The 23932-nt window shown below is 35.3% G+C and overlaps 1 protein-coding gene across 1 annotated transcript in view; it reads left to right on the plus strand.

Moving 5' to 3' along the window:
* The window catches only part of EPHA6 (EPH receptor A6), an 893585-nt gene that overhangs the window by 573498 nt on the left and 296155 nt on the right, over window positions 1–23932 (plus strand). The window contains 2 exon segments of the mRNA XM_081062963.1: window positions 13163–13210; window positions 13624–13786. Coding sequence (XP_080919089.1) covers window positions 13163–13210; window positions 13624–13786 — 211 coding nt within the window.

Below are 23932 nucleotides of genomic sequence, written 5' to 3' on the forward strand. Positions count from 1 at the left end.
TTAAAAATCTCAGTTTAAAGCCTTGAAAAGCTTAGTCTTTTGATCTGCAGCATAGATATCCCCCTAAACTTGTGATGATGGAAAAATTGAAATCAAAGTATAAATAAAGGAAAATAGTTTATCTCATTCTTTCTAGTTTGCCTTCATAGATGAGCTTAGATACACAATTTAGTTGTTCTGATAGAAGAAATAACCATTTCATTGTTCCTAATGAGCCTCTTTCCTTACATTGTAAGAGGAGGTGAATAGGTTCTTTGATACTGGTGGCACTTGGTAAGCACTCAAAATATCAAGAAATAGTAACAAAACATAATCTATTTAAACTTTTGTTAGGCTAAGTACTTTGAATTTCTAGTTTCTTGTACCATGATTAGAACTGTGGATTATTCATGATACATAGAATCTACATTAACTATTTTTACATCTGTGTCAATATAGTAATAAAAAGGGAGTATAAAATCTAACGTACTTAATATATAAAGTTCTTAGTGATATGTGACTGTACTGAAATACTTGGTGTTGGGAGCTACATAATGTAATAAATAACAGCTCAGAATCTGGAGCTAAACTCCGTGGATTCAAATCTCTACTTTATCACTACCATATTTCCCTGAAAATAAGACTGGGTCTTATATTAATTTTTGCTCCAAATAATGCATTAGGGCTTGTGTTCAGGGGATGTCAGCCTGAAAAATCATGCTAGGGCTTATTTTCCAGTTAGGTCTTATTTTGGGGGAAACACAGTAACTTATTGACCATGGGCAACTTACCTGGCCTCTCTGTACTTCAGTTTTTTCATCTATAAGACTTACTTTATAGAGTAACTTTGAGGATTTTTCTGAGTATTGGGAGTGCATGTATATTGACAGAGCCTGCAACATAGGAAGTACTATCAAAGTGTTAACAGTAATTTTTTTTAACTACATTATGTACTGTTTTTACTTTCAAATAATTTTTTTAACTAATATAACCTGTCATTTTAGGCTAAAAAAAGTCATAATCCTTCCAAAGAATCAGATAATTGGAATATTTAAGTTGATTAAGTTTTATGTGTTAAGACAGAATCTTCAAAATTCCATCAGCCAACCTAGTGACAAAATAATAGGATCAAGTAACTATTACATATTGGATTGAGGACTAGATTGGGAAATGCAGATTAATGTTCAATCTCCTTGTTTCAGTTACCTATTATGACATAACAAAATACCCCCAAAAATGTAGGTGACTTATAAGTATTATATCTCATAAATCTATCGATCAGGTATTTGAAACAGACACAGCAGGGACAGCTCATCTCTGCTTTACAATTTCTTAGACCTCAGCTAGGATGATAGGAAATAGGCAAAGAAGTGTAAAATATTTCAGAAATAATTTTTAAATTGATTACATGAAATGATAATATACTACATATAAGGGTTAATTTCAATACGTTACTAAAGTTCATTTCACCTGTTTCAAAAAAAAAAAAAGAAAATAGGCAAAGGGCTGCAACACCTGGGACAGGAAGTGTATCGTCATCTCTACATCATTTCCTCTTGCTCCTCCTTCCCCTCTCCTCCCCCACCTTACCACCTCTCTCTCCAAAGCTACTCCACCTGGTTTTCTTGGGCTTTTACATAGCTTGACAGTCTCGTCATGCTTCTGGAATTGCAATGCAGAGCTCCAAGACAAAAGTGGAAACTGCACCAATTTGCAATCCTACCAACAGTATACAAGTGTTCCCTTATACCTGAATTCTCGCCAACACTTGTTTGCTTATTTGTGATGATAACCATTCTAACAAGAGTGAGGTGATATCTCATTGTGGTTTTGATTTGCATTTCTCTCATAATTAGTGATGTTGAGCATCTTTTCATGTCTATTAGCCATCTGTGTTCTCTTTGGAGAAATGTCTATTCAGATTCTCTGCCCATTTTTTAAATTGGTTTCTTTGATATTGTTGTTTTCACGTTAAGTTATATGAGTTCTGTCTAAATTTTGTATATTAACCCTTATCGGATATATCATTAGCTAATATCCTTTCCCATGCAGTAGGATATTTTTGTCAATGGTTGCCTTTGCTGTGTGAAAAGATTTTAGTTTGATATAGTCCCATTTGTTTATTTTTTTAAATTTTTTCCCCTTGCCCAAGGAGATATATCCAGAAAAATATTACTAAGAGCAATGTCAAATAATTTACTACCTATGTTTTCTTCTAGGAGTTTTATAGTTTTGGGTGTTACATTTAAGGCTTTAATCCATTTTGAGTCTATTCTTGTATATGGTATAAGAAACTGATCTAGTTTCATTCTTTTCATGTGTCTGTCCAGTTTTTCTAACACCATTTATTGAAGAGACTGTCTTTACCCTGTTTTATATGCTTGCCTAATGTATGATACATTAGTTGATCATACATCTGTGAATTTATTTCTGAGCTCTCTATTCTCTTCCATTGATCTATGTGTTCGTTTTTATGCCAGTACCATGCTGTTTTGATTATTATGACCTTGTAGTATAGTTTGATATCAGGTAACATGATACCTCCAATATAGTCTCACTTTCCCAAAAAGAGGGATATCACTTATAAAGAAGGTTTAAAATCTCTCTCCAACTATGTTCCTTAAAAATTAAATGATGCATTGTATCTTTGTAGGTCAATCTTAATAGATATCTTTGTTTTGATTTTGAACAAAACAAACATACCTATCATAAGATCACAATTAAGACCCATAAAAAATATTAAAAGTATTAATAATCCCCCATGGTGACAAACTACATTTAAATAAGAAAGATAAAAATGGAAAAGAAATCTTCAGAAAGTGTTTTTGTTTTTTGTGGGTTTTTTTTTTTTACTGTTCTGAATGAGGCTAAGGAATTCTTATGCTTGTACATTTCAATAAATTTCTGATTTCTTTTCAATGCAAGAAGCAGCTCTTACATAACCATATTTTGTGGCTGATTTGGACAAATGTAAGTCTTGCAATTCACAAATGATTCCATTTTTCAGTGAAGACTTTTCTACAAAACAGTTTCTCATATTTTACTGGCATTTTCACTGTAGTGAAATTATACCCATCTTACCTTCCTTATTATTCATTTAAATTTAATTTTTAATCCATATTCCACAATTAGGTAGAATTAATCAAAGCAATACGTACGTGCATTCTTTCTAGTTTATGCCACTTCATTCAGCTATATAGTTCTAATGATTTAACTTTGAAAACATTCAGTTGATACTTTGAGAACCATTTATATTTGAGAAGTCGGCATATGCGTATAAATGTTTCCAAAGATGCTTAATGTGTTTTCTTTTCTCAGTGGATTTTATTGATGACTTACCCTAATTTTTATCCTAAAAGTTGTTTTAACTAACTTTTATGTAGCTATTTTACTTGACCTAGACTACGCACATGAGCAAGAATTTGCAAACTTCTCTAAAAATGTTTAGTTTAAACTAAGTGTAATCCTTAGTCTTGATTATGATTATGATTTTATTCATTTTCTCCCTGTTAGATAAAATAATGTATCCATCCTAAATATTCCTATAAATAGGAATTCCTTAAATGGTTTGTTCTTTGCTATGTATATTTCCTCCTTTTTCTATCTGTATGTTATTATTATTGTTACCAAATTTACACATGGTTTTAAAATTCTTATAAATTATTAAAGAAATATGAAGAATGAATGACAAACTGCAAGTTGTTTGCCTATGATACACTTTTAAGAAAATTATTAAGGAGTTTTGGATTGGAGATACTTTCTTCAGGATCGGTATCAAGATTTAAACATTTAATTTTTATTTGAACACCATTATAAATATTTACAGAGCCCAGAAGAAAAAAATTATATCCCATCTATACCTAGGTAGGTTTCAAGAACACAGATGGGAAAGTAAAAAACTGAATAAATATTAAGACATATGTATTAAAAGATATTTCAGCACAAATCTGAGGGTTTTTTTTAAGCATACTGTTTTGTAAAATATTTTTTGGCAAGTAAAATCTTGGGTGTTCTCCACAATGTTCCTAAGAAAACACTGACATAATATTATTGCATTTTGATTACAGAAGTACTAAAGGCCAGCCAAACAATTTTTCTCATCTCTCATTTGAATTGTCATTATTTAAAACTAATTTTAAATTGCTATAAATAATATATATATATATATATATATATATACACATATATATATATAATTTAAAAACTAATAGAGCAACTAATTTATTAATTTATTTACTCAATCATTTGGCTAATATATTGTGAAGGCCTACAGTATGCTAGCCACACTGCATTAAGCAGTGGGAACAGGCAAGCAAAAGACATACAACACCTTTAAAATGACTTGTCACAGCATCTGCAGCTTACCTTATGGCACAAACCTATCACTGTCCTGGATTAAAGGTACTGCCTATTGATAATAGCTCCTAAAAGAAAGAAATAATCCTATCTTCTACATCTTCTAGAGCCTGTAATAGGGTTTTACATGTTATTTTGTGTGTGTTTTTCTTAAATCAGGCCTGATCCTTTGAGATGGTGTAACCTATTCAGTTTTCATAGGTGAACTGACTAAAATTAGGATTCTATTGATTTTAACCTATCATCAGTATTTTCTAAAGGTCACACTGTGATAATTTAGCCATTTTCCCTAACAGTAAATTTAACTGTTATTTCAAGCAGTTGATTATCTACACATGTTATCTGTTTTCTGAAAATCAATTATGAATGCCTAATTCCAGATCAATATTCTTCTATCATCAGGTTTACCTTCGTACCATTTCCTACTATTGCTCAACATTTAATATTTGAGGAATGCATTTAATTTTCATTTTAGGTGAAACAAGATACACATCAGAAGGAATGTAAGAAAAAATTCATGAATACATTTCAGAGTGATTTACAGTTATCTCTTATTTTGGATTACTGGGGATAATCAAGAGTTGATTGTAGTAAATTATAGCCATGGTGTACTAAATGACACTTCTCCAAAACAGCGCAGTCAGAAAGTAGTTGTATACTGAGAATATCTACTTCTATATTTTTCTTACTTATGCATAATTTGTCATTTTGTCACAGCAGCAGCCAATTTTCACCTAAGAAAAATATTTCAGAATACCCTACCTACTAGCTTTGAACAACCTGCCAACTAGCTTCTTAACCCTGTCTCCCCCCAAATTAGAAACTCCATCTATGTACTTAAATGATTGTGAGTAAAGAAAGCAACTCTCTTGGTTACCAGCAACAGAACGCAACTCTGATAATTAATGTGCCAAAACATAAAAACCAAGGCAAAACAGAACATCCCAGCCTCAGGAAGGTAACAACCAGGAAAGATGAGTTTATACAACTTCAGTGTAGTTTCTCTTCCTGTATCTCTCCTCTTCATTATGAATTCAGTCTCATCGGTGAAGAAATCTATAATCATTCTAGCTTGCTCTTATCTCTGAGGCAATCAGCGTTGTTGGGAACCAGCCCCATCTTCCGCTGATGGTAGTGTTAACTTAGATCTGGACACAGGAGAATCAGTGTGAGCTGGAAGCCATCCCAGTCTGTGCTCCTGCATCGGAGCAGCAGTTTTAGTAGTCCAGCTCCTGATAATATGTGACCAGAGCTGCACCAGATGCACCCTATGTTAAATGATCTAAATTTTCCTTTGGCTATCAATCAGTAGGCATTTATTAAACACTATTCAGCAAGTCATTTATGTCCATTTTTAATATTGTGTTTTCTCAGGAATCTATAGTTTCAGTCGCCTGGCCAGTAGAACAAGAGCTTTATCATTGGCTTAATTAAGACATTGCTTAAAAAAAATGATTGTGGCAGTACAGTGCTAATTTCTAGTAGCACTTTCATATATTCCTGATTATTTTAACTTGGTATGACTTAAAAGGATAAAGAAAAATCCAACAATCTTTTAATCTGTCCTCTTGGTTGTCTTCTGTGAAAAAAACTATACAGGGTAACTTCATACATCAGAAATCCTAGAGGAATCTCCTGGACTTTATCAAACAAATTCTATTCCCAGCCCTGAATGAAAATATTCCATGTTCCATGTAAGATTGGGTGAATTATAAGCCCACTGTATTGCCTAGAATCTGTCTATATAACACAATAACAAAAGAGAATACAATTAAAAGCAGAATGAGTGGATATGTTAACCTTAGGAGAAAATAATTTTATCTTTGAAATAACTAGTTAAAGTCTTTGGTGCTGGGAATTGCTTCCACCATTGAGGAACTATTTATATAAAAGTATTTTAATTCCATCAATTCTATACGGTTCACAAGCTCTCTTAAATTTAAAGTTATTTCTAGTGATTAGATAGTCAAGAACATAAAGTATGAAATAAATGACTTTGGCTCAAAGTCTAATCTATAAACATATTTTCCCTTGACATATCTTCCTAAATTGAGTATAGTGAAAAAACACAACTTGAATAGAATCCACTGACTAGTTATATGACTTGCTGTGGTATATTACTTATTCTTTCTGGACTGGTTTTATCATATGCTAAGTGAGAATAAAAATATTACCAGTTCTTCCTGCTTCACAAGATTATTTTAAGTACTACAAAAAGACTGTATGTGAAAACACCTCGTAACTTGTAAAGCATCATGTAAATCATGCCATTACCTTATGATTGCTGATATTTCTTTAGATGTGTGTCTGTGGAAAAAAAGACTGCAACATAATTTTTAACTACATAGTCCAATTAATTTAATTTAAAAATATAAAATAAAGAGGTAACATTTTATAGAAATCCTACTGGCACCAAGGACTATAAGAGAAAGTAAACTAGCTAAAAGATGGCTGCTTTGTGAACCTATTGAATCTACTTCCATAACTGACAATGGTAATCCCAAGAGAGTGAGATGAGGAGTAATGAGAATGAGTCACAGCAGAAGAGAGACTTGTATTTCTCACATAAAAATATAGAACTTAGGTAGAACTTTGGTGATTATGTAAACAAAATCTACTAGAGTGTCCTAGAATCTTACACATAGTAAGCATTTAATGAATCTGTGAAATAAGTGAATTTTCTGTGTGACTAAGCCAAAGTCTTTAAGGTGACTTAGCAAAGTACATAACAGAAGAACCAAGATCAAGCAAAAGACAGGAGAATTCCAACCCAGAATTCTCTACATGCTACCTTCTGTTGATATAGGCCATGTTACCTCTGATTGTAGAAAGAAGCAACCATAAGGACTGGACACCTGAGCCTTTCTTTTCACTAAATTATAAGTTTCACTAAGTTTCAGATTAAATGCTAACAGGGTCCAGACTCTTGTAAGAGCATCTCTTTTAGTTACTATGAAGAGTTGATATTTACAGAGATAAAGCTAGATTCAGAATTTTAGGTAAACAAAAAATTCAATGTGACATTAAGATTAAATTCCCAGAAAAGCTTTGATTTTTATCAACCAGGAAGGAGCAATTGAATTTAAGGTGCAGGATCTTCCCATAGGAAGAGAACCATAAGAAAAGGTCAACATCTCTAGACAACAATACATTCATCTGCTGTTTGACAGTGCCCTGTATTCATACTATTTAGTTCTGAACTATTTTTTTAAATGTGGATGACCTATGTAACTTTACTAACAATTGTCACCCCAATAAACTTTAATTTAATATATATGTGTATATATATATATATATATATATATATATATATATATATATACACACATACATATATATACATTTGTATCCATATATATGTATATATGGACACAAATATATAAAATAGGAATTATACATATATTTACTTTAGGAAATAATAGACATAACAATATATTAAAGTGCATTGTTACTAAATGTTTTTCCCCACAATTTAGTGCCATTATCCATGTTTCTCCAAGAAGTAGTAAAAGCTGTTTCACTTTCAGCCAACAAGCATTAATGCAGAAGACTGTGAGTGCCTTCAGCAATGAGCATCTATAACGTGGGCGGAAATAGAGGGTATCATCCTCTCTCTAATGAAATAAGTCAAACAGAGAAAGACAAATGCCATATGATCTCACTTATATGTGGAATCTAAAGAGCAGAATAAATGAACAAACAAAACAGAAACAGACTCATAGCTACAGAGAACAAATTTATTGTTACCAGATGGGAGGGGGTTTGGGGGACAGGGTGAAAAAGTGAAGGGATTAAGAAATACAAATTGGCAGTGACAAAATAGTCATGGGGATGTAAAGTACGGAATACAGTCAATAATATTGTAATACCTATGTATGGTGCCAGGTGGGTACCAAATTTTTAGGGGAGATCACTTTGTAAGTTACGTAAATGTCTAACCACTGTGCTGTACACCTGAAACTAATATTGAGGACAACTGTAATTGAAAAAAAAAAAAATCTTGCACAATGAAGGAAATTACTGGCCCCTCCAGGCTAAGATTTTATATTTGGAGGTAGGAGGGGTGTCAGCATGGTCAAATGGGGAGGGTCTAGCCCAGCTCCTCTAGCATGCCTTCCCCCCAGTGCATGTTCAACCCCAGTAAAAACAAAAATTGTATATTTGAAAAGATATACAGTTCACCCTGGAACAACTTGGGTGTTTGAGGTGCTGACCCTCAGGAAGCCGAAAATTCTTGTTTACCCTTCTACTCCACAAAACTTAACTACAGCCTTTCCTTGGTAAACAAGGAGGATTGGTTCCAGGACCCTGTGGATACCAAAAAAGGATACTCAAGTCCCTTTTACAAAATGACATTGAACAATGGCAACAGTGAGCCCTCCACATCTGAGGATTTCCAAATGCAGACTGAAAATACTGTTTTCAATCCATGATTGGGTGAATCTGTGATGCGGAAACCCAGTCACATGAAGGCCAACTATTTACTGAAAAAAATTTGAGTGTAAGTGGACCTGTGCAGTTTAAACTCATGTTTTTCAAGGGTCAACTCTGCTGACAATTAATGAGTTAAACGTGAAACATAAGAAGTTAGAAGACAACATAATTAATACATATAGAACATATAAAGAAGAAAAAATAATTTATAGGAAGAGCAGAAATCAAATGTAGTACAAAGCAAAGAAATAATTAGATAAAGCCAATTCAAACTTCAATTTCAAAGAAATAATTAGATAAAGCCAATTCGTCAATTCAAACTTCTGGAAAACTTGATAAAGAAAAATAAATAAAACACAAAAATAAACAATATTAGGAATGAAGAGGGGATTTTATTATGGCTAAGGCAAAGATGAAAAATCTGTAAGAGCGTTTTATTATCAAAGCCGTGTGTTCCCTAGCAAAGTTGAAGGTGTGAGTGCCATTCAACCAGCAATTCCATTGGCACAAGCTCCAGAAAGACTCACAAACCCTATTCAAGCATGTTCAGAATTCAGCCTGCCAGAATGAAGGAGGAGATCTAGGTGGCTCTGTGGCAAAGCATAGCTTCTCCCTGCTGACAGCTACTTTGAATTGGAGTTGATGTGTCAGCAGAAAGGCAATTAGCCAAAATTCTGGGACAACAGTGCCCTATGCCTGTCATGGATAAGTGCTAGTTTGATTTCCCAAGAGCTTGGAAACACCAGGAGTAGAGAGGGCTGCTACACAGTGGGAGGAGGGACTTCCATGATTGGTGCTTTCTGAGCCCTCCTCGGCATGCTCAGTGGTGGCAAGATGTAAGACAAGGCAACAGCCACCATACCACTGTTATTGAGGCCGAGGAACCGTGTAAGCACTTCCTACCTGAGGATTTTTAGTCCAAGGATGTGGCTATAGATACACTTGTGTATGTTACAGCAGAAATGCAAAACGCTGTTTGCAGAAGGTTTCCTTTACTCCCTGTAACTTTACTGAGCAAGAAATTATTATTTAGCTATATTTTGGTGAAGCAATGAAGACATAATATGTAATTATTATTCCTTTCTAAGCGTAAATTTTTGAGACTATATCCACTCTGAGAATAGGACTAATTTCTTTTCTCAGGCTTTAAAATTCTTCTCTCAGTCATCATTGCATATTGTGAAACAGCACTCAAAACACACCATAAGTTTTATTATGTTGCAAAAAATTGTGTGAGATGTGGAATATTCTCTTGTATGTGAGATTGAACAATCCAAAAGGTTTAGCACATTTCTACCAGAAAAAATATCATCTCTTCTATTAGCACACATTATTTTCACACAAGTCCCCTAATTATAAAGGACTTGATCTTAGAAAGCTCCTTCTTTTAGTCCTTAACAGATGACTCTTACTGTCAATGAGTTTATACACTTTATTTCCTTGGATTCAATGCCAGGTGGATATTTATTTACTTTCTAATCTCAAAACTACCTAGAAATAAATATAAGTTGCAATTTGTCTGTTTTGTCTTTATAATTTGAAATTTGCTGTTATTAACTCATTTTTTCTCTGTACTTTATGTTTAATAAACAATTCTATTATTGGGAATATAGATGGCAAATTCAGTGCCTCAGCTAGACACAGAATAACCATGTAGCATATAAAAAATGTAGCAAATAAGGCCATAAAGATTAAAAATGGTCCTTAAGGATTTTTTTCTCAAAAGTAGCTTAAGGGAAATAATTTCCATAGTTCTAAATCTTAAAGCATCACAAGAAAATAAATGCAATTCAACACATTCTATACATGTGTAGATTTTTGTAACTTAATTTGTTAGTTTGGAAGTTCTCCTGAACAACAGAGATTTTTAGGCAAAGGCTAAATGAAATCTTGTTGGAAATTTTCTAGGTAGAATTTAAGCATTAAATGAGTGATTCAATTAATGACTTTGAAAGCCACTTCCATCCCTAGAATCTCTATCTGTAGATTTATAGTGAGAATAGTGGATAATTAACTTAAGGGTCTCGTGGCCTAATTTGACCTATGGATTTAGAAGAATTATTCATGCAAATAAAATATTTTGCACATTCCCTATTAAAATATCATTATAAAGCTATTGAACAATAACACTGCAAAAACAGTGTTTAATTTATCATATCACCAGCATATTGTTGATAGTCACTTGTATGCACAGGTAAAATGAACTATCCTGTTCTGAAGTGGTAAGCAAGAGAGCCCACTTAAAAGACCCTGGCAATGTAATCAAATGAAGATGGGGATGTATTGGATTGAGGGGGAGGGCTTACTCCAATGTGAATGGTGTCCTTATGAGAAGAGGAGAATACATAGAAACATAGGGGAAATGTCCTATGACTATGGAGACAGAGATCATAGTGATGTTTCTTTGAGCCAAGGAATGCCAAGAATTGCTGGCAACACTGGACACTAAGAGAAAAGACATGGCGCTAACAACATCTTGATTTCAGACTTCTAGTCTCCAGAAATGTGAGAGACTTCAGTTCTGTTGTTTTATGCCACCCATTTGGTGGAAGTTTGTTATGGTAGCCCTAGGAAACTGATATATCATGATGATACCAAGGAAGAACATGAGGAAGAATGGGCCGGTTTAATGTTTTGGATGGTCTGAGGAGAAAGCAGTCTCTTCTATAGAGGGCTCATGGTGTATTGAGAGAAGTTTCATGGGTGAGTCCTGGATTTTGAGGTTTAGGAAGGTTTGAGCATCTAAGATGGCAAGAAAGAATAAATTATACATTTAGGAGTTAGTATAAGCAAAGGCATAGAACACGAATGGAACATGGGTTATGTCCAGGGAGAATTAGGTGATTTCATTTTACTAGAGAATTTTGTGATTGCAAAAAATAATGGAAGATGAGCCTGGAAAAGGAGACTTGGATTAGACCATGGAGGGAAGATCTTCACTAGCAGTACCAGAAGACCTTTCATCATTTACTCAATAGTCAGAGAGAATCGGAGAGTAGAAGGTAACAGAAGTATGTGTGCGTTGGGAAGACTGATCTGACAGTACTCTATTGAGCAAAGATTCTCAAGCTTGAGTGTGCACCAGAATCCCTGGAGGACTTATTATAATAAGGACAACTGGACTCCATCCTTAGACTTTTTCATTCAGTGGCCCTTGGGTAGGGCCCAAGAATTTGAATTTCTACCAGGTTTTCAGGTGATACTGGTGCTAGTAGTCCAGGAATTACCCTTTGAGGACCACTGGTGTAGAGAGGTGGGAATTTAAAGAGACAAGAAGCCATTGCCCTTTGAAGCTTAATGAGATGAACAGACAAAAGATAAACATGAGCTGGAGGAGTCAATAGGCATGAAGATGAGGCAAAAGGTTTCCACCAGGTAGGTCTTTGCATCTCATCAAATGTACAGGCTTAGGAAGAGAAGAGGTAATAGTTATTGCGATTCCAAATCCTTGACTCTGAGAAGTTATTATAATGTTTTCTGTTTCTTGTGTGTTAACCTTACTATTCTCACCAAATGAAAAACTCCCTGAGGATAGCAACTATATCATTTGGCAAGTTTATAAAAAAAAAAATAAATAAATAAAACAAAACAAAACAAAACTCTTTGTATTTGGTATGATAATTACTAACATTTATCCAATGTATAATGAATGCCAGGCACTTTACATAGATTACCTATTTTAAATTTCATCACCGATCTTTGATTTTCATCACCGATTTTTAATTTTCATCACTGAGTTGGGCATCACTGTTTGTTTTATACAGGAAGAAACTGAAACTAAGAGAGGCTGAGGGGGCACAACAACTAAGGGACTTAACCAGGATTTGAACCAGTTTGCCTGATACCAGAGGCGACATGCCAATCTCTACATTATAGCACCTCATTGGAGAAGAACTAGGTGCTTAATAGATGCTAGGTTATTATATCTACTTATATGACAACACATAATCATAGAGGAAAATTAGATGATACAGTTAATTATAAAAACCTAAATTAACACATAAATCCACTACACAGTGATAGGTACTGTCAACATGTTAGTATATATCTTTTCAAATTTCTCTCTAAGTCTGTATTTATACATATATGGATCACACAGTACTGTTTATCCTGTTTTATAATTCTTTAGAAAATTAACAATACCATGAGCAATTTCTTTGTCAATAAATATACTCATAACATAAAAAAAAGACCCTGCCTGACAGACTAGATCATTCAGTTACCTGCAGCAAATACATGTGCAAATATTTTTTTTATCATTTTATGCCTTCCATTGACTCACCTTGAGTTGCTACAACGGGGAATCACTGAGTTTTAGAACAAAGCAATTGATTTGAGATAAAAGATTTCAAACTTTAAAAACCAATTAATTTATTTTTCCTTTCACCCACAGGTCTACCCACGGATAGCGCCGGCATTTTGGCACTACCTTGGGGTAGAAGTGAGTAGTGGATACTTGAATTCTCCCACCCTTGCTCTTTGCTCTCTGCTGGTGTGGTCTGATCTGATGTGCCCATTTTGCTTAAGCTGTAGCTGCCATTCTGTGTACACATGCTCTCACACCACCACCATTCCTCAGAGTGGGATGAGAAATCCAAATCACCAAAAATACCAGTTCAGTTTATATAAAACTAATCATCTGTCTTAATGAATTTCCAAATCAAGGCCATATCATCTGCATCCATCCTAATGATAAATAACTAAATGCCAAATTATGGGAGATCATGCCCTCACCGCCTTTAAATCAATACTTTTGATATTCTGAGCATAATTCCTCAGCTTAACTTTGGAATGTCTCTCAGAACAAGTAGAATAACTCTGCTTCATTTCCATTCTCTTCTTTTCTGTCCCCAGGAGCATGAGCAGCTCACCTATTCCTCCACGAGATCCAAAGCCCCCAGTGTCATCATCACAGGTCTCAAGCCAGCAACCAAGTACATATTTCATATCCGAGTAAGGACTACAACAGGATACAGTGGCTACAGTCAGAAGTTTGAATTTGAAACAGGAGATGAAAGTAAGTTTCACACAGGATATAAAATAAGGTGTTAATCAAATACCGTTCCAATAGTTAAAACTCTAATGTCCTGATAGTTAAAACTCCAATGTCCCAAAATTACAATAGTCTTATCAAACCGGACTCTGTAAATAAGCATACAGTCATTTCAGTTAATATTCTGGTGTTATCGTTAAATACTTCCATGAAGTACCTTGCAATACGACTGTTGTAATGTGGCCCAAATGTGTCTGCTTGTGCAGAATTCGTCACTTACGCTACGACATAGACAGCTTCAGTGAGTGGTCTTAGCCTGATTGTTCACCAGTGTTGGCATCATAATAAGATATTAATGAAAACTTGGAAGAGAATAAAGCTATGAGCAAATTATTTTAGCAGTTCAAAATTGTGCAGCTTTGGCTTGTTATCTCATTTACATCAATAAAAACAGTGGCAAGAGACAGGCTCCACTGAAACGCGCATTTTAACTTTAAATATAGATTCATGGACTTAATTAGAAACTCAAATTAATTATATAGCTCAACGCACTGAAAACCAAAATGGGAGGTCAAGGGAGGGATGTGTTCCAACGTCATATAATACAGGCTTGAAAATGCCTTACTGATTCTAAACCCAGCCCCGCCATTGAGTTCTTTTTTTGGGGTTCCATCTCATGCTATCTTTGTAAGGATAATATGGGAGGCTTTTGCAATGTTCTTGATTAGAAAAGTGTCCAAATATATAATTGTAATAAAATTTTGTCCCATCATTGATAAAATATCTATAGTTATATAAGAAATCAATAATAGAAAATTAATTATAAAACCCTTTATGAATAATGGCAATAATAGCTACCATTCATCGAGCCTGTAATAAATGCCAGAAATGATGTGAAGTATTTCCATGTATGCATACTATCTCCTTTAAACCTATCAACATTCAATGAGACAAGTATTATTTTCCTAATTTTGTTTGTGAGAAAACAAAAGCCTAGAGAAGTTGAGCCATTTATCCAGATTAATGCAGCTGGTAAGAAGCTAAGCTAAAATTTGATGGCTGTCTTCTGTAGTCTTAACTATTCCATCATCCTGCCAAGTCCTTTCATCTGAATTGTTATAAATGCTAATGGTGAGACCACTAAATAGGCCAGTTTTTCTCCCATTTATCACTTCCTCAAAATGAAGCTACTTGGGTTTCAAATTCTGTGACAGAACGAGTGTTTTGTTTGTTGTTTTTACGTTGATGAACAATATTGATCATTAGGAACTTTTTTGTTACAATTATATCTAATGAAAAAGTGAAAAGGTACTGACATATTTAATTAGGAAGGAACACAGCTTAGGGAGAGAGAGTAAACTCATGAATAAAAAGAATACTTATAACCTGGATGTTTAATATCAGTGATAGTCATTTATAATCCTGCTGGAGACTTGTCTTTTCAAGCCAGAGATGAAATTATTGAGACAGAGTGTAATTATCACAAAACATAACAACATAATCATAAACGATATTAAAATATCCAAAGAAGTGTTCCTGGTATATATTCTGTTGACTATGTTTTTTTTCTGAACAAAAAGCCAGGAGTGTAATTCAAGGCAAGTTTGGTCCAGCAAAAAGTTACATCATTTTCTTCTCAAGGCTGCATTTATTCCATCCCTGCACCTCAGTTCTTTTACTTTATTTTACAGTGGAAGAAACTCACCTAACTTTTTAAAAGTATGATATTTTGTGTTTTATGTCATCAAGTTTGAAATGCACTCTCAGAGAAAGTCATAGGGCTAAATCTAGGTAAGTCGTTTGTGTTCATCTGGGATTTCTGGACAAGGCTATCTAGGATAGTGAGAAAACAATAACTTCTTATCTAAGTATAAAAAATTTGATTTTGTTATAACTCTAAATTTCAACTCGTATTTTCAGGGCTAGAATTTTTTCAGATGTTATATAAAAGTACTTTGAAATTCCTTAGCAGAAAGACCCAGTACTCGCCAATGACCCAGTACAATATTTATTCATTTGGCAAAAAGTGTATAGGACACTTAATATGTACCATAGTCTGAGAGAGAGTCTCGGGATAACAATGATAATAGCTGCAGCCTTTGTCTTCACATAATTTATAGCCTAGATTTGTGGAAGGAAAATGAAAATTTGAATAAAAAACACAATATTGGATGACAGGTACAACCATAAAGGTATGCAAAAGGAACTGTGAGAACAGAAAAGAGGCCTTAATTCAGCTCGAAATGGTTCATGAAAGGTTTCCAGAGGATGAGAAGTGGGGACTCATTCTTGAAAGTGGATCAGTAAAGGAAAAGCAAAAGCACTGAGACTTGAGACAGTATGAAAAACTAAAAAAGAACAAATAATTTGGCATGGCTCCAGTGAGGAAACATGAGAGGAAAAATGGTGGGAGCTAGAAGTGAAGAATTACCGAGGGACCACGATGAAGGGCCTCTTCTGGCCATTTTAAGGAGATGGGTTTAGGAAGATGTGGAGGATCCCTAGGATGATTTTAATGAGTGTCATGAGTCCAGAAACAGGTGTAAGGCTCTATGCTCAGTAATTTACACAAAGTGTTCTTTTAATTCTGACAAGATTCTATGTCTTTTTAGAAATGTAAGTAGCTTTACCAAAATCTGACAACCAATGAGTGAAGGTGCAAGATTAGAACCCTGGAATGTCATCAGCAGACAGCAAAAAGCCACGTTCTGAATTACTGATTTGTAACTGTCATGAAAGGGACTCTATTAGACCCTTGAAGAGACAAAATGTCTGAGAAGAATCTGAAAAATATGTTTATCTAAACCTGGAGTTTGGGTACACAGAATGACTCCCAAGTCAATTTATAGCCTAAAGGAAAGTCATTCAAAGGATCATTTTTTATCTGGTTAGATTTAAATTGCATTTTCAAAGCATGCTGTTTACAACCAAAAGAGAATTTCAATGAATAATGTCATCGTAGGATATGGATAGGTTTACTATAAATTCAGGAATATAATGATATGAATCCCAATCTACAGCATCAGTCTTTTTCTCTTCATACCCTCCTAGCTCATCCTTAAATTTTTATAGCTTTTGTTTCTCAAGTAATGTCTGAACTATTGTAATGTCAACTTTATTATTGTCATCCCTTGTGTATTCTGTTTAATTAAGTAACTTTATATGCATGCATACAGATGGGGTGTGAGGGGAGGAGAGATTAGGTACTCTATCATTTGATGGCCTGGTTCAAATTATTTAAGTAAACAAAATGAAGTAGTTTACAATTTAATTCTATTCAGCCATACCTATTTTATTCTTCAGCTTAGTTTACTAACAACCTATTAGACAATAATATAAAATATGAAATAATTTATTTTCAAATTCATAATGTTCTTAATCAACTACTTGCGCTCTATAAAACAATCATAGTGACCTCTCTTGCTCTTCCAGACCAGTGCTTGGATATTTTTCCAGAGTCTGAATATGCTAGTGTAAACAAATATATAAGGGTTACTGATTATGATTGGTATTATTATAAAAGAGCCACTTTAGAGCTATTGGTTTCCTTTCTCCCTAAGTCTAGAACAACCTCATTACGTAAGTATATATGGAGATAGATACAGGTAGGTAGGTAGGTAGGCAGGCAGGTAGGTAGTTAGATGTTCACACATACATAGTCTCAGAAGATTTTCCTTTTGTGTTTTAATGCTGATTGATATTTCATGTCTGCTACTCTCTCATAGGACTGAGTGTATAGCTAAATATTAGATCCACAAATAGTATTCCTTGAATGCCTATTGTGTACTGGCTATTTTATTAAATACTCTAATTGATTCCCCTCACTTTCTTACAATAGATTTAACAAAATTACAATAAACTACAGAATCAGCAGTAAGAAAATAAGAACACATAAATATTCTCTGTGGATCTTCTTGAAAAAAATCAAAGACAGGTGTTAGTTAGAAGCTAATATAAGAATTTTCTCAGAATTAAAATTTATATTGTGCCTCAAAATATCAAACGCAAACACACATATACACATTAAGTACAGGTCTTTTTGGCATATATGGATGAAACAACAGGAAATGTTTTTAAAGATTTTTGTTAATATATATTTAATGTACAATATTATATTAGTTTCAGGTGTACACAATAGTTATTCAACATTTATATACCTAAAGAAGTGATCACATAAGTCCAGCAACCATCTGACACTATACTATGCTATCACTATATTATTGACTATATTCCTCAGGCTGTGTATTACATCCCCATGACTTATTTGCTTTATACGTGGAAATTTCAACCTCTTATTCCCCTTCACATTCCCTTCCCTTTTTATTTTTTTTCAATTACAATTGATATTCAACATTTATATTAATTTCAGTTATACAGCATAGTGATTAGACATTTATATAATTTAAGAAGTGATCTCCCTGACTAGTCTAGTACCCTCCTGGCACTATACATAGTTATTACCATATTATTAACTATACTCCCTGTGCTTTACTTTATATCCCTGTGACTATTTTGTAGCCTCCAATTTGTACTTCTTCTTGCCTTTACCATTTTCATGCCGTCCCCCAACCCCTTCCCATCTATCAATCCCATAAATCTAGTACCCATCTGATACCATACAGAGTTATTACAATATTATTAATTATATTCCTCTGCTATACTCTTTGACATTTTAATTATGATGTGTCTTGGTGTAGGCCTCTTTGAGTTCATTTTGTCTGGGACTCTCTGCACTTCCTGGGCTTATATATCTATTTCCTTCACCAGGTTAGGGAAGTTTTCAGTTATTATTTCTTCAAATAGTTTTTCAATTCCTTGCTCTCTCAGTTCTCCTTCTGGTAACCCTGTGATGCAAATGTTGTTATGCCTGATGTTGTGCCAGAGGTCTCTTAAACTATCCTCATTTTTTAAATTCTTTTTCCGTTTTGCTGTTTCGATTGGATGTTTTCTGCTACCTTATCTTTTATATTGCCGTTTAGATCCTCTGCTTCATCTACTCTAGTATTGATTCCCTCTAATGCATTCTTCCAGTTATTGTAGTCTTTATTTCTGACTGGTGTGTTTTCTGTTTCCTTATCTCTTTGTTAAAGTTCTCCCTGAGATCACTGAGCATCCTGATAACCTGTGTTTGGAACTCTGCATCTGGTAGATTGTGTGGCTCCATTTTGTTTAGTTCTTTTACTGGAGCTTTGTTCTGTTCTTTTATTTAGGACATGTTTCTTTGTCTCCCCATTTGGCTGCCTCCCTGTGTTTGCTTCTATGTACAGGTAGAGCTATTATATCTCCCAGTCTTAGTAGAGTGGCCTTATGTAGTAAGTGTGCTGTGGCCCCTAGTGTGGCCTCTTTGGTCACCTGAGCCAGGTGCTCCAGGTCTGTCCCTTGTGTAGGTTGTATGTGCCCTCCTGCTGTAGTTGAGACTTGATTGCTGTTGGCACATCAATAGGAGGGATTGACCCTCAAGATGATTGGTTGTAAAGACTAGTGTTACTGCAGACTCAAAGGGGTCTGCTTGCCTGTGTGCATCGAAGCCAAAAGAAAACACGAGCAGGAGTTTGCAGCAAAGGAAGAGAGGTTTATTTAAGGAGTTGGCACCAAGCCCAGAGACACAGGTGAGCTAATGTTCTCAAAAACCTGGCTCCCTGATGGCTTCTAGTGACTAGGTTATATAAGGGGAAAATCATTAATCATGGTTACTGTGGGAGCTGGGGTCATAGGCTGTACTGATTGGTCAGGGCTAAGGTAAGGGGCAATTGATCATGGCTGCAGGTCCTGGTGTCAGTCATTGTTCTGTCCAGTTCCCAGAGGATGCAGTTCTGAGGGCGTTTCTACATTCAGTCTGGTTTCCAAGGGATACAGGATATGGTCCATGGGGCTGTTCAGCTTTCATGAGTCTGAAGCTGAAACATAACTGACTCCAAGATGTTGTCTTTGTTTGACTAAAACCTTATTCTAGTTTGAGGTTTCGTTATTGTATCTTGGTCATGATTGATAAGACATGAAGCTTTATTCTAAAATAAATTTGGTGTTTACCAGAACCTAATGTCCTAAGGACTTAATGATTAAAACAAGCGGACATACAATATATGTACAGGTCGGAGGATCTGGGAAAAGAATGCAAGTGAGTCAAGGTTCTGTTAGGCTACACAAAGCTAGCTTGGATTAAAGCATGTTAAAGAAATGAAGTTCATGTATAGTTATACTGGCTGTGACTACAGTTGAGGAGCTGTTGTGCAGGGGCTGACCCTACAGAGCAGGATTCACTTTAACAGGTCTCTGGTGCATGCCCAGTCTGCCCTTTGAGCTGTGTCACCCTTGGAGATGGCCAGGTGATCCTCCTTCTGTCCCAGTTCAAAGCTGGACACTGGGCCTGCCAGCCCCAGGGCCTCCTGGGAGGGGAACCACTGCAGGCCAAGTTCAGCTGCATTCTGCGTTTTACCCTGGGCCACGTGGCATGAACCACAAAGGAATCCAGAGATGGCCACCACCTGTGCTTTGCTTGGAAGTGCCTTGAGAGGCCAAACCACAAACCAAGGCCAGCTGTCACTAGTGCCAAGCTTAGGACTGCTCAGCCAGACACATGGAACATGCCAAAGCCAGATGCTGCTTGTTTGTGAACCTTTGAGAGACTTTAGGAAAGTCCACAGTATAAGCCAAGGCAGGCCATCTATAGGGAAAAGCCACTGGAAGCAACTTGGGTGAACCTCAAACCTGGGTGGGGCTTGGTCTCAGATAATCAGGGTGGGACAGAGGAAAGGTGATAACCATTTTGATTAGCACTCAGATATAACATTTATGTGCTTGCATGCATCCACATGCAGGGTGGGGGAGGGCTCAACAAAGAAACAATGGCTACAACCAGCTTCTGCATCCAAGAGAATGCTGCCCCTCCAGCCCTCATCCTGAAGCCAGATGATTCAATTCCTCCCAATATGTCCCTGACCCCTTATGAGCAGCTGCCCCAGCACTGGAGCTCAGAGCAAGTGAGTCCGTCAGCAGGTTAGTGCACACATGGGCCCTTTCGGGCTCTTTAAGAGAAGCAACTGGAAGTACAGCCACCCTCTGGCTCACTCAGTCACAATCTCCACTGGTTTTCATAATTAGAAGTAATGGAGACTTCTCTCCCTGGCACTGAAAGCCTGGGCTAAGACCCCTCGCTCCTCAGGAGAAGACCTCCACAGCTGAGGTATCCCTCCTGATGGTCACACACAGGTGTGGAAACAGCTCATTCCACGTCTCTGCCCCTCCTGCCAGTCTCGAGGTGGCTTCTTCTGTATGTCCATAGTTGTATGGCTTCGGTTCAGCTAGACTTCAGGTAATTCTCAATGATGATTGTTCCATGGCTTAGTTGTAAGTTTATGATCCTGTGAGGACCCTTAACTCCACCATCTTGACCCTTAACTGCCTTGTAATTGTTATTGCTGTACTTATTTTCTGGAGAAAATGTGCTTTTCAATGGAGAAAAAAAAAGAGAATTAAAAATTTGTCTACATAACCAATAATAACATTCATATCCTTATACACTGTTTGAAAAATATTTGATTGGATGTTTAATAATTATTAAAATTACACCCCACATTTGCCCCCTTTCTTCCTCCCCCCACCCCCCAACACTCCTGTTCAAGCCATTGTTTCTCAGTCTAGTTGTGAAGGACACAGCTCCCTGGCCCATGCTGGTTTTATGAACCTTGTGCTCCCCACAGCTGAGGCAGTTGGTCGCCAGTTGTCAGTCAGCCACTCACAGCAGCTCACAGCAGCTCTTGCCAGCTACTGGCTGCTCACACTGGCCACCAGCCGCTCCTGGCAGCACACGGTAGCCCATGGCAGGTTACGCCAACCTCCAGCTGCTCACGGTAGCCCAGCTCCAGGGAGAGCTGTTGTTCCCAATCTTAGCTGTAGGATGCAGCTCATTTGCCCATGTGGGAATGGAAACAGTGACCTCGGTGTTAGGAGCACGGTGCTCCAACCACCTGAGCCATCAGGCAGGCCTTACACCCCACATTTTTAAAAAACAGATACAAATAAAAATAAGGAAGTCAAACATTTGTTTTTATTTAAAATATCACCAAGATTTATCTAATACTCAAATGTGTTTTACAGTAAGAGAAGATAATTTTGTGTGTGCATTTTTAAAACCAAAATAAAATACATCCAGCTAGATTACAGCCAACTTGAACATGTTACTTAAATACTGAGAAAGAGCTTGTGACACTATCAAAAGGAGTAGAATCTATAGCTTAAAGCAATGTTTGTTAAAGAAAACTGAAATTTTACACATAGTAAATTAGCAGTTTACCTCTTTCATTGCCTTAATGGTTATCCAAATGACCCTGGAGAAATACTTTGCCAACAAATAAGCCATGCATTCCTTTTCTCTGAAAGATCAATTATAACTTAAGTTTTAACAACATGTAAATTTAGGTTTTCACCTGTAGGCTACATAGAGTATTTTGTGGCACAAAAGTTATATATGTTAACATTTTGAAATGTATTACCTATCAAAAGCAGTCACTGTGGATTAGATTTATATCACACAAAATTTTTTTTAAAAAACACAAAAATTATCATAATCAACATTAACCAAGCAAAATGTAAACTACTGAATCAATTTTTCAAAATAGAATCTTATATCATGTCTTGCATATTTATATAAAAACATGATATAGATACAAATAAATGAATTTAATCATGTAATTATTTTGAAAACATCCATAATATTTATCTATTTTTAATTATTTCATTTTTAAACAATTTGATTAATCTTAACAATCTATAGATGGGAAATGATCCTGAAAATTAAGGGGCAAGATTGCATCTCTAGTTCCTCTTCCCTAATCTATTCTTTATGTCCCTGTTTGACTAATTGTTTTATACACCACTTTGTACACTTAAAAACCCCAAATCATTGGGTATTTTCAACTGAATAAAATGTGAATTTCTCAACAAATATTCAATTCTCCCTCCAAAAATTGACATTGTGTGTGCCCTTTCTCTAGTTAACATATACTCTGGGAAAAATGTATGGATGCCTCATACAAAAAGTGTTCTTCATCTTCATTTCTAAGCTTCTGTTATGACTTCTAACAGGAAGATTCAGAAACCTGTCACATTACAAATGGTTAGTCCAGCTCACATGCTGCCCCTCCTGAATGAAGTGTTCTTGATCAGTCCAGCAAGAAATCATCACCCTTTCCTCAGACTTTCTAGAATGTTTGATTCTGCTAGGGCTTAATTTTTTTACTAAAGTGTTAGTAGCTCTTTGAGGTCAAAAACTATTGTCTGTTTATCTTTGTGTCTCAAAAGATTTCTTGCACATAATTAATTTCCAATATGCATTTAATCAAATAAATGGAGAACATATCATTTTCAAGAGTCTAAAATATTAATGAATAGCATTTTGCCTACCAGTCTAAAAAGAAGGAATCAAGTATTAATATTTTTATTTGCCACAGATAAGCAATGTTGCTTGCTTTATTTTGGGTAATAATCTATAACTGGCTTGAGTCATGTAGAAACCATTTCAATTATAAGTTCATTGTTAATTCTAAAATTTTAGGCATTTTAGGTAAAGTTAAATGACTTTTTTGTCATTTTTAATACATTATCCTCTTTAAACTTCTTTTTTTTTAATTTCTATGTTTGATCCAGCGTATTTGTTGAAACACAAAAAAATTTGTACTGCTTCACTTACTTAACATGAAGTCAGCTGCATCATTAGTAACAGCAGCCAGACATTATGGGATGATTATTAATGGTGAAGCACGAAACAGAAAGAGGACCAGCTGACCCTCGTGGAGTAATAAAAAAGTTAATTAATCAAGCAAGAGGCAGATTTCATATTTATGAGTCTACCCTGAGAGGACGAATTCCAGTATATAAAACTTTAATTTGAAATAATCTCCAATCAATAGCACACTTTCAAGTTGGCAGCCATAGCTATCTAAATGCAAACATCAGTAGAAAAGAAGAATTTCTAACAGTTAGATGGTCTGAATGTAAATTAGCCTAGCTTATGAGGTAAAGTAGGCCCCTCATAATAAGTTTTTGTTGTGAAGCTAGTTGGATTCTTTTGGCATGTGATAAGAGAAATCCCTGCTATGTTTAGTACGTTGTAAAGAAGTTTAATATAACTTCTAACATTGAGATTTCATAACAACAGATAATATTTATTGA

Source organism: Rhinolophus hipposideros, assembly GCF_964194185.1.
Source record: "Rhinolophus hipposideros genome assembly, chromosome: 2".
In the NCBI taxonomy this organism is placed as follows: Eukaryota; Metazoa; Chordata; class Mammalia; order Chiroptera; family Rhinolophidae; genus Rhinolophus; species Rhinolophus hipposideros.